Raw genomic sequence first — 12535 nt, 5'->3', positions numbered from 1 at the left:
TGTGTAGTGCCACATAAAATTAAGCATTGAACCACTTTAAATGACGTGTAGGGCATCTTTAAAAATAAGGTGATTGACCACATTAAATAATGTGGCGAGCCACTTTAAATGACGTGTAGGGCCACTTTAAAAATAAGGTGATTGAACACGTTAAATAATGTGGCGAGCCACATTAAATGATGTGTAGTGCCACATTAAAAATTAAGCATTGAACCACGTTAAATGACGTGTAGGGCCTCTTTAAAAATAAGGTGATTGACCACATTAAATAATGTGGCGAGCCACTTTAAAAATAAGGTGATTGACCACGTTAAAAAATGTGGTGAGCCACATTAAATGATGTGTAGGGCCACATTAAAAATTAAGCATTGAACCACGTTAAATGACGTGTAGGGCCTCTTTAAAAATAAGGTGATTGACCACGTTAAATAATGTGGCGAGCCACTTTAAATGACATGTAGGGCCACATTAAAAATAAAACATTGAACCACGTTAAATGACGTGTAGGGCCTCTTTAAAAATAAGGTGATTGACCATGTTAAATAATGTGGCGAGCGACGTTAAATGATGTGTAGTGCCACATTAAAAATTAAGCATTGAACCACTTTAAATGACGTGTAGGGCCTCTTTAAAAATAAGGTGATTGACCACGTTAAATAATGTGGCGAGCGACGTTAAATGATGTGTAGTGCCACATTAAAAATTAAGCATTGAACCACATTAAATGACGTGTAGGGCCACGTTAAAAATAAGGTGATTGACCACATTAAATAATGTGGCGAGCCACTTTAAATGACATGTAGGGCCACTTTAAAAATAAAACATTGAACCACGTTAAATGACGTGTAGGGCCAATTTAAAAATAAGGTGATTGACCACGTTAACTGACGTGTAGGGTCACTTTAAAAATAAGGTGATTGACCACGTTAAATAATGAGGCGAGGCATTTTAAATGACGTGTAGGGCCACTTTAAAAATAAGGTGATTGACAAAGTTAAATAATGTGGCGAGCCACATTAAATGATGTGTAGTGCCACATTAAAAATTAGGCATTGAACCACTTTAAATGACGTGTAGGGTCTCTTTAAATATAAGGTGATTGACCACGTTAAATAATGTGGCGAGCCACTTTAAAAATAAGGTGATTGACCACGTTAAATAACGTGGCGAGCCACTTTAAATGGTGTGTAGTGCCACATTAAAAATTAAGCATTGAACCACATTAAATGACGTGTAGGGCCTCTTTAAAAATAAGGTGATTGACTATGTTAAAAAATGTGGCGAGCCACTTTAAATGACGTGCAGGGCCACTTCAAAAATAAGGTGATTGACCACGGTAAATAATGTGGCGAGCCACATTAAATGATGTGTAGGGCCACATTAAAAATTAAGCCACATTAAAAATTAAGCATTGAACCACGTTAAATGACGTGTAGGGCCTCTTTAAAAATAAGGTGATTGACCACATTAAATAATGTGGCGAGCCACTTTAAATGACGTGTAGGGCCAATTTAAAAATAAGGTGATTGACCACGTTAAAAAATGTGGTGAGCCACATTAAATGATGTGTAGTGCCACTTTAAAAATTAAGCATTGAACCACGTTAAATGACGTGTAGGGCCTCTTTAAAAATAAGGTGATTGACCACGTTAAATAATGTGGCGAGCCACTTTAAATGACATGTAGGGCCACATTAAAAATAAAACATTGAACCACGTTAAATGACGTGTAGGGCCACTTTAAAAATAAGGTGATTGACCACGTTAAATGACGTGTAGGGCCACTTTAAAAATAAGGTGATTGACCACGTTAAATAATGAGGCGAGCCATTTTAAATGACGTGTAGGGCCACTTTAAAAATAAGGTGATTGACCACGTTAAATGACGTGTAGGGCCACATTAAAATTAAGGTGATTGACCACGTTAAATAATGAGGCGAGCCATTTTAAATGACGTGTAGGGCCACTTTAAAAATAAGGTGATTGACAACGTTAAATAATGTGGCGAGCCACTTAAATGATGTGTAGTGCCACATTAAAAAGTAAGCATTGAACCACATTAAATGACGTGTAGGGCCACTTTAAAAACAAGGTGATTGACCACATTAAATAATGTGGCGAGCCACATTAAATGATGTGTAGTGCCACATTAAATATTAGGCATTGAACCACATTAAATGACGTGTAGGGCGACTTTAAAAATAAGGTGATTGACCACGTTAAATAACGTGGCGAGCCACTTTAAATGACTTGTAGGGCCACTTTAAAAATTAAGCATTGAACCACTTTAAATGACGTGTAGGGTCTCTTTAAATATAAGGTGATTGACCACGTTAAATAATGTGGCGAGCCACATTAAATGATGTGTAGTGCCACATTAAAAATTAAGCATTGAACCACATTAAATGACGTGTAGGGCCTCTTTAAAAATAAGGTGATTGACCACATTAAATAATGTGTAGTGCCACATTAAAAATTAAGCATTGAACCACGTTAAATGACGTGTAGGGCCTCTTTAAAAATAAGGTGATTGACCACGTTAAATAATGTGGCGAGCCACTTTAAATGACGTGTAGGGCCAATTTAAAAATAAGGTGATTGACCACATTAAATAATGTGGCGAGCCACTTTAAATGACGTGTAGGGCCACTTTAAAAATAAGGTGATTGACCACGTTAAATAATGTGGCGAGCCACGTTAAATGATGTGTAGGGCCACATTAAAAATGAAACATTGAACCACGTTAAATGACGTGTAGGGCCAATTTAAAAATAAGGTGATTGACCACGTTCAATAATGTGGCGAGCCACTTTAAATGACGTGTAGGGCCACGTTAAAAATGAAACATTGAACCATGATAAATGACGTGTAGGGCCAACTTAAAAATAAGGTGATTGACCACATTAAATAATGTGGCGAGCCACTTTAAATGACGTGTAGGGCCACATTAAAAATGAAACATTGAACCACATTAAATGACGTGTAGGGCCAATTTAAAAATAAGGTGATTGACCACGTTCAATAATGTGGCGAGCCACTTTAAATGACGTGTAGGGCCACCTTAAAATGAAGCAATGGACCACATTGAATAACGTGGCGGGCTATATAAAATGACGGGGTGAACCTCAATAGAATGATGTGGCATGCCACGAAAAAAAAATTTGGGATGAGCCCAATTAAAATTAGGTGGCATTACACAATACAATTATGTGATGGGCCACATTACATGACGTGTAGGGCCACTTTAAAAATAATGTGATTGACCACATTAAATAATGTGGCGAGCCACTTTAAATGACATGGCGGGCTACATAAAATGACATGTAGGGCCACCTTAAAATTAGGTGATGGACCACTTTAAATGACGTGCCAGACTACATAAAATGACGGTGTGAACCTCAATAGAATGATGTGGTGGGCCACAATAAAATATCGCGGGCCACATTAGAATGATGTGGCGGGCCACAATTAAATGTAGCAGACCACATTAGAATGAAGTTGTGGACCACATTAGAATGATGTGGTGGGCCACATTAGAATGAAGTCGTGGACCACATTAGAATGACGTGGCGGGCCACAATAAAATGTAACGGACCAAATTAGAATGATGTGGCGGGCCACAATAAAATGCAGCGGACCACATTAGAATGAAGTCGTGGACCACATTAGAATGATGTGGCGGGCCACAATAAAATGTAGCGGACCACATTAGAATGAAGTCGTGGACCACATTAGAATGATGTGGCGGGCCACAATAAAATGTAGCGGACCACATTAGAATGAAGTCGTGGACCACATTAGAACGATGTGGCGGGCCACAATAAAATGTAGCGGACCACATTAGAATGAAGTCGTGAAACACATTAGAATGACGTGGCGGGCCACAATAAAATGTAGCGGACCACATTAGAATGAAGTCGTGGACCACATTAGAATGACGTGGCGGGCCACTATAATGTAGCGGACCACATTAGAATGAAGTCGTGGACCACATTAGAATGACGTGGCGGGCCACAATTAAATGTAGCGGACCACATTAGAATGAAGTCGTGGACCACATTAGAATGAAGTGGCGGGCCACAATAAAATGTAGTGGGCCACAATAAAATGTAACGGACCACATTAGAATGAAGTCGTGGACTAGAATGATGTGGCAGGGCAGATTTGGCCCCTGGGTCTTGAGTTTTACTGGTGGTGTTCCTCAGGGTTCCATCCCAGGTCCTCTACTTTTCATCATTTGGTCTAGTCTACTATTCTACTGCTCAACAAAACTCTTCTTGGCCCTTGAAATGTTTGTGCATGTGAAGAAAAAGCCCAAATGAAAATGAAGAATGCGGTGCAGGTTCCTGGCAGGAGAAGGAGCAGTGGGCTCACAACGAGGCTCACGGCGGCCTCTTTGGCGTCTACATGAACAAAGACGGCCTGCCCGGGTGCTCCCTCATCAGGAGCTTCTTCATCTGGAGGAACTGGGACTACGGCGTCTACTTCCAGGTAGGAAAAACTGCTGGACGCGCCTCTTTAGGGCGCGGGAGTCAAACCCCTGTGGTGCCGCTGCAGAGCTTCATGAACGTCATGGTGGCCAACGTCACCCTGGTGGACAACGGCATGGGCATCATGCCGCTCATCTATGCCCCGCCCTCTCTCAGCCACGCCTACGCTGACAAGTGGGTCCACGTGGAGGTGAGACATGGACGCTCTTTGCCCCCCCCCCCCTCGCCGTCTTCTTTAACGGATTTCTTTTCCCAGAATGCCTTGCTCGTCGGCAGCAGCCCCAACTTCAACTGTTCTGACACGCTGGAGGCCAGCGACTTCAACCTGGTCATCACTCAAGACCACCGAGCCCCCCGGCCCGTCAATGGTAGGTCAAACTTCCATGCATGCACGTTGTGTAAATGGTAAATAAAAAGAGAATACAACAAATCCTTTTCCACTTATATTCAATTGAATAGACTGCAAAGACAAGATATTTCATGTTCACACTGAGAAACCTTGTAATTTTTTGCAAATAATCATGAACTTGGAATTTAATGGCAGCAACACATTGCAAAAAAGTTGTCACAGGGGCATTTTTACCAGTGTGTTACATGGCCTTTCCTTTTAACAACACTCAGTAAAGGTTTGGGAACTGAGGAGACACATTTTTGAAGTGGAATTCTTTCCCATTCTTGCTTGATGTACAGCTTAAGTTGATCAACAGTCTCCCTTCTCATATTTTAGCCTTCATATTTTCAATGGGAGACAGCTCTGGACTACAGGCAGGCCAGTCTAGTACCCGCACTCTTTTACTACACTGTTGTAACACGTGGCTTGCTGAAATAAGCAGGGGCGTCCATGATAACGTTGTTTGGATGGCAACATATGTTGCTCCAAAAGCTGTATGTACCTTTCAGCATTAATGGCGCCTTCACAGATGTGTAAGTTACCCATGTCTTGGCCACTAATACACCCCCATACCATCACACATGCTGCCTTTTACACTTTGACCCTAGAACGATCCAGATGGTTCTTTTCCTCTTTGGTCCGGAGGACACGACGTTTACAGTTTCCAAAAACAATTTGAAATGTGGACTCGTCAGACCACAGAACACTTTCCCACTTTGCATCAGTCCATCTTAGATGAGCTCGGGCCCAGCGAAGCCGGCGGCGTTTCTGGGTGTTGTTGATAAATGATGATAAATGGCTTTGGCTTTGCGTAGTAGAGTTTTAACTTGCACTTACAGATGTAGCGACCAACTGTAGTTACTGACAGTGGTTTTCTGAAGTGTTCCTGAGCTCACGTGGTGATATCCTTTACACACTGATGTCACTTTTTGATGCAGTACCGCCTGAGGGATCCAAGGTCACGGGCATTCAATGTTGGTTTTCAGCCTTGCCGCTTACGTGCAGTGATTTCTCCAGATTCTCTGAACCTTTTGATGATATTACGGAGCGTAGATGGTGAAATCCCTAAATTCCTTGCAGTAGCTGCTTGAGAAATGTTGTTCTTAGACCAGGGGTGTCAAACGTGCGGCCCGAGGGCCGGATCAGGCCCGCGAATAGGATTTATCCGGCCCACGGAATGAGTTTTTTTAAGTATAAAAACGTACCCGAAATTTTTTAATGAAAGAAACTAATGTTCTAAATGTGTCCACTGGATGTCGCAATAGCAATTCTTTGTAGATGATGCTACATATGTACAAAATAAACCACATGATGTTAGTGCACCGGTCAAAGAAAATTATCAAACTACATAAATAACATTTTGTTATTTGATTTTGATATAATTTTTTATCTTGATAGATTGAAAATTAACACCAATGAGTTGACTGATGAACATTATCACATCATTTATTCAGAAAGTATAAATAACGACAAATAAAGATAGAATACTATTAACCGCAACATAAGTGTAAAAAACCCCAAAAACATTACGATTTGTACATTTTCAGAATGTGCTTGTTCTATTTTTAAACAAAGAAAACAAAAAAAAAGAAGTTATCGTGCCGGGATTTTACCAGTCTGGCCCACTTGGGAGTAGATTTTTCTCCATGTGGCCCCCGATCTAAAATGAGTTTGACACCCCTGTCTTAGACAATTTGCTCAGGCATTTGTTGACAAAGTGGTGACCCTCGCCCCGTCCTCGTTTGTGAACGACTGAGCATTTCATGGAAGCTGCTTTTATACCCAATCATGGCACCCACCTGTTCCCAATTAGCCTGTCCACCTGTGGGATGTTCCAAATAAGTCTTTGATGAGCATTCCTCAACTTTCTCACTCTTTTTTGCCACTTGTGCCAGCTTTTTGAAACATGTTGCAGCCATCAAATTCCAAATGAGCTAATATTTGCCAAAAATAACAAAGTTTCTCAGTGTGAACATGAAATATCTTGTCTTTGCAGTCTATTCAATTGAATATAAGTTGAAAATGGTTTGTTGGATTCTCTTTTTATTTACCATTTACACAACGTGACAACTTCACTGCTTTTTGGGGTTTGTATTTATCGCGGTTTTTATCCTCGTCCGTCCAGGAGGCAGATCTGGAATCTGCTGGCCGACGTTTGGATCCGAGCACAACACGGCCCCCAAGAAGCCCCACCACACCAACAACAACTACAACGCCATCAAGGGCCTGATGAAAGTCGCCGGTGAGTTGAAAACCGCATTTTCCAGACGAGCGACAAGACTTGGATTTTGCTGAAAAACAATGTCTCCCCCTCCCCCTCCAGATTCCACATTCGTCAGGTTCCGGAACGTCTGCTCGGGCGAGAGCAACGTGATGTTCCTCACCAACCCCTTGAACGAGGACTTGCAGCACCCGGTGCACGTTTGGGGCCTGAGGATGGTGGACAGCGCCCAGGAGGCCCAGGTGTTCATCCACAGGGCCAACGTGGGGTAAAGACGACAACATCAAGTGGTGTGCTCGCTCCTCCTGAGTGTGCGTCCTGTGTTCCCCCAGCAAAGTCAACCCGGCCGACTGCGTGGACATGGAGTGCGACGCCAAGAAGAAGAGCTTGCTGAAGGACTTGGACGGCTCCTTCTTGGGCTCCGTGGGAACCGTGCTGCCGCAGTCCGAGTACGAGTGGGGAGGGGATCCCAGCAGGGGGCTGGGCGACTACCGCATCCCCAAAGTCATGCTGACCTTCCCCAACGGGAGCCGCATCCCGGTGGAGCAGATCGCCCCACACAAAGGTAAACATTGCTGGTTGGAATGTTTCTAAAGAAAAATGTCCAGAGAAAGCTAAAGTCTTTTAATTACTGATTTGAAGAGGATGGGCAAAATAATTTTGAATGTTAACAGGAATGTTCTGGTTAAACATTTAGGAAAGGCAGTAATACAGCATCAATCACAAAAGAAACACATTTGGAGAGTAACCTTTGACCGGAAGATAAATACAAACCCCGTTTCCATATGAGTTGGGAAATTGTGTTAGATGTAAATATAAACGGAATACAATGATTTGCAAATCCTTTTCAGCCCATATTCAGTTGAATGCACTACAAAGACAACATATTTGATGTTCAAACTCATAAACTTTATTTTTTTTTTGCAAATAATCATTAACTTAGAATTTCATGGCTGCAACACGTGCCAAAGTAGTCGGGAAAGGGCATGTTCACCACTGTGTTACATGGCCTTTCCTTTTAACAACACTCAGTAAAGGTTTGGGAACTGAGGAGACACATTTTTGAAGCTTCTCAGGTGGAATTATTTCCCATTCTTGCTTGATGTACAGCTTAAGTCGTTCAACAGTCCGGGGGTCTCCCTTCTGCTATTTTAGGCTTCATAATGCACCACACATTTTCAATGGGAGACAGGTCTGGACTACAGGCAGGCCAGTCTAGTACCCGCACTCTTTTACAATGAAGCCACGTTGATGTAACACGTGGCTTGGCATTGTCTTGCTGAAATAAGCAGGGGCGTCCATGGTAACGTTGCTTGGATGGCAACATATGTTGCTCCAAAACCTGTATGTACCTTTCAGCATTAATGGTGCCTTCACAGATGTGTAAGTTACCCATGTCTTGGCCACTAATACACCCCCACACCATCACACATGCTGGCTTTTTAACTTTGCGCCTAGAACAATCCGGATGGTTCTTTTCATCTTTGGTCCGGAGGACACGACGTCCACAGTTTCCAAAAACAATTTGAAATGTGGACTCGTCAGACCACAGAACACTTTTCCACTTTGCATCAGTCCATCTTAGATGAGCTCAGGCCCAGCGAAGCCAACGGCGTTTCTGGGTGTTGTTGATAAACAGTTTTCGCCTTGCATAGGAGAGTTTTAACTTGCACTTACAGATGTAGCGACCAACTGTAGTTACTGACAGTGGGTTTCTGAAGTGTTCCTGAGCCCATGTGGTGATATCCTTTACAGACTGATGTGGCTTGTTGATGCAGTACAGCCTGAGGGATGGAAGGCCACGGGGCTTAGCTGCTTACGTGCAGTGATTTCTCCAGATTCTCTGAACCCTTTGATGATATTACGGAGCGTAGATGTTGAAATCCCTAAATTCCTTGCAATAGCTGCTTGAGAAATGTTGTTCTTAAACTGTTCAACAATTTGCTCAGGCATTTGTTGACAAAGTGGTGACCCTCGCCCCGTCCTTGTTTGTGAAAGACTGAGCATTCCATGGAATCTACTTTTATACCCAATCATGGCACCCACCTGTTCCCAATTAGCCTGTTCACCTGTGGGATGTTCCAAATAAGTGTTTGATGAGCATTCCTCAACTTTATCAGTGTTTATTGCCACCTTTCCCAACTTCTTTGTCACGTGTTGCTGGCATCAAATTCTAAAGTTAATGATTATTTGCAAAAAAAAAGATGTTTATCAGTTTGAACATCAAATATGTTGTCTTTGTAGCATATTCAACTGCATATGGGTCGAAAAGGATTTGCAAATCATTGTATTCCGTTTATATTTACATCTAGCACAATTTCCCAACTCATATGGAAACGGGGTTTGTACAATATTTGTTGGGAAATGACCAAAATTCAATGTCAAATCAACATCAGAACCCAACATTGATTAAACGTCGTCAAAAAGCGTGTTGTTTCAACGTTGCATTTGTGTGGCTCAACGTCAGAACCTAATCCAGGAAGTCCTCAACGTTGTTTGAATGTCTTGTGCCTGCTGGGAGAACAGGTCAATGCAGGGAGAGACGCAATACAACATAAATCACATGAGGAATGTTACTCGGGCTTTGTGGTTGTCAGGTGTGATCCGGGAGAACTGCACCTACGTGAGTGCCTGGCAGTCCTACAAATGTTTCGGACTGAACTACAGGATGCTGGCCATCGAGAGTCTGGATGCCGACACCGAGACCAGACGTCTGTCCCCAGTGGCGGTGCTGGGCGACGGCTATGTGGACCTCATCAACGGTAGGACCTGGTCTTGACACAAACCAGTCTAAGCCAGCTTGGTCTGACCCCGTTCTGCGTGTCCAGGCCCGCAGGACCACGGCTGGTGTTCGGGGTACACCTGCCAGCTGAGGGTGTCCCTCTTCCACAGCATCGTGGCCACCGACCACGCCTTTGACGTCTTCTTCAGCAGCGTCAGTCCTCAGAAGCTCCGCCTCTTGATGCTCAGCGCCGAGCCGTCCGAGGTCAGAGGGTTTCCACGCTCGTGTTTCCGAAGCTTGAGTCTGAGTTCCTTGGCTTTCCCCGCAGAGCGTCCTGGTGTCTGTCTTCTACTCCAAGCCGCAGAGGTTGGACGTGTACGTGGACGACCAGCTGGTGGCGCCCACCAACGCCAAGTGGAACTCGGACAACAGCGACTACACCCTCAGCAAGCCCACCTATGAAGGTGCTGACTCGCTTCCTGGACCAGGAGACGTTTCTTAAAGCCTCCGTCTTTTGACTCCAGGTCAATACGTCCCGGCGCTGAACGCCACCATGGGCGCCAACTTCTTCCACCCGACCTCCAAGATGTTGAAGGTTCTGGTGAGAGGATCCGATCCGGTGGAGATCCGAACCTCCCCAGTCCTCTTCATCGCCTTCGAGCTGCCCGCCATGACCGAGGACGAGTTCTTCGGCGACAACCTGGTCCAGAATCTGGCCGTGTTCCTCCGAGTCCCCTCGCACATGATCCGGGTCACCAACATCATCCGGGAGGACTCGCGGCGCAGGAGGAGAAGCACGGGTTTGAAGGTGGAGGTGGAGATCAGGAAGCCTCCGGTCCGGCAGGTCACCAACAGCACCGAGGGTGAGCGGAGATGGTTTTGGGTCCGGGTTGGACGACGACTCCTAATCCTTCCTGTGTCTTCTCAGACGAGGAGGACTTCCAGTTGTTGCGGAACATCGCGGATGATCTGGGTCAGGCGGTGGTCTCGGGCAACCTCAGTCAGTCCATTGGCTTCAACGTGTCCTCGGTGGGTGTGGTGGCGCCCCCGCCTCCTTCCTCTGACCCCCATTGGAAGGACGTAAGTCTGCATCTCGCTTCAGGGTCCAAAAACCAAACCCTTTGGGGACCTTTTGTCCTTTTAGGTACATTTCTATATGTGTATATACAGTATATATGTGTATATATGTATGTTGAAATATGTATATATATGTGTATATATGTATGTTGAAATATGTATATATATGTGTATATATGTATGTTGAAATATGTATATACATATGTATATATGTGTATATATGTATGTTGAAATATGTATATACATATGTATATATGTGTATATATGTATGTTGAAATATGTATATACATATGTATATATGTATGTGTGTATATATGTATGTTGAAATATGTATATACATATGTATATATGTGTATATATGTATGTTGAAATATGTATATACATATGTATATATGTGTATATATGTATGTTGAAATATGTATATACATATGTATATATGTATGTGTGTATATATGTATGTTGAAATATGTATATACATATGTATATATGTGTATATATGTATGTTGAAATATGTATATACATATGTATATATGTATGTGTGTATATATGTATGTTGAAATATGTATATACATATGTATATATGTGTATATATGTATGTTGAAATATGTATATACATATGTATATATGTGTATATATGTATGTTGAAATATGTATATACATATGTATATATGTATGTGTGTATATATGTATGTTGAAATATGTATATACATATGTATATATGTGTATATATGTATGTTGAAATATGTATATACATATGTATATATGTGTATATATGTATGTTGAAATATGTATATACATATGTATATATGTGTATATATGTATGTTGAAATATGTATATACATATGTATATATGTGTATATATGTATGTTGAAATATGTATATACATATGTATATATGTGTATATATGTATGTTGAAATATGTATATATGTGTATATATGTATGTTGAAATATGTACATACATATGTATATATGTATGTGTGTATATATGTATGTATGTTGAAATATGTATATACATATGTATATATGTATATATGTATGTATGTTGAAATATGTACCGTATATTACCAAATAGTAGCCCGGGCGTTTATTTCACAAAATGGGGTCAGACCCCGGGCGGCTATTAGGACATGGGCGGTTATTTGCACAAGGCTTTTATTTATTTTTGCACCAGCCTGCACCAGGCCATTATTTGGTTACAATGGTTACTGTCCAGTATTTTTTTTTCATACAAACAATTTTAAATGTAAAAGCTATTGTAAACATACAAACAAAAAAACAAGACTATCAAAAGACAAGAGATCAACAAGGCCTCAACATGGCAGTACTGCAACAATTGTCAAATAGAATACCAATACTAAAAATAAATACACTTTTTAAATAAAGCAGCCTACTGGGAAAAATACAATTATGGTACCAAGTACTCAAGTATTAAAAAACACACCATCAAAACAGAACAATAATACTGTCACTTAAATAAAATAAAGGCTACAGTACTCCAAGTTTTAAATAAAGAAGCATACAAGAAAAATACAATTATGGTACCAAGTACTCTATAAAACCATCAAAACAATAGTACTGCAGCAAACGCAACCCCAAATGCAACTCAACCCCACTCATCATCCTCCTCCTCCTCC

The 12535-nt window shown here is 41.8% G+C and overlaps 1 protein-coding gene across 1 annotated transcript in view; it reads left to right on the top strand.

The window, feature by feature from the left end:
- The window catches only part of pkhd1l1.1 (PKHD1 like 1, tandem duplicate 1), a 90246-nt gene that overhangs the window by 71743 nt on the left and 5968 nt on the right, over positions 1 to 12535 (top strand). Inside the window, exons 62-72 of the mRNA XM_062047134.1 lie at positions 4342 to 4490; positions 4557 to 4679; positions 4746 to 4857; positions 7006 to 7122; positions 7204 to 7369; positions 7434 to 7666; positions 9699 to 9863; positions 9930 to 10087; positions 10152 to 10287; positions 10348 to 10686; positions 10752 to 10903. Coding sequence (XP_061903118.1) covers positions 4342 to 4490; positions 4557 to 4679; positions 4746 to 4857; positions 7006 to 7122; positions 7204 to 7369; positions 7434 to 7666; positions 9699 to 9863; positions 9930 to 10087; positions 10152 to 10287; positions 10348 to 10686; positions 10752 to 10903 — 1850 coding nt within the window. The remainder of the gene's footprint in view (positions 1 to 4341; positions 4491 to 4556; positions 4680 to 4745; positions 4858 to 7005; positions 7123 to 7203; positions 7370 to 7433; positions 7667 to 9698; positions 9864 to 9929; positions 10088 to 10151; positions 10288 to 10347; positions 10687 to 10751; positions 10904 to 12535) is intronic.

Source organism: Entelurus aequoreus, linkage group LG05 (genome assembly GCF_033978785.1).
Source record: "Entelurus aequoreus isolate RoL-2023_Sb linkage group LG05, RoL_Eaeq_v1.1, whole genome shotgun sequence".
Taxonomy (NCBI): Eukaryota; Metazoa; Chordata; class Actinopteri; order Syngnathiformes; family Syngnathidae; genus Entelurus; species Entelurus aequoreus.
This window is presented reverse-complemented; position numbering and strand designations above follow the sequence as displayed.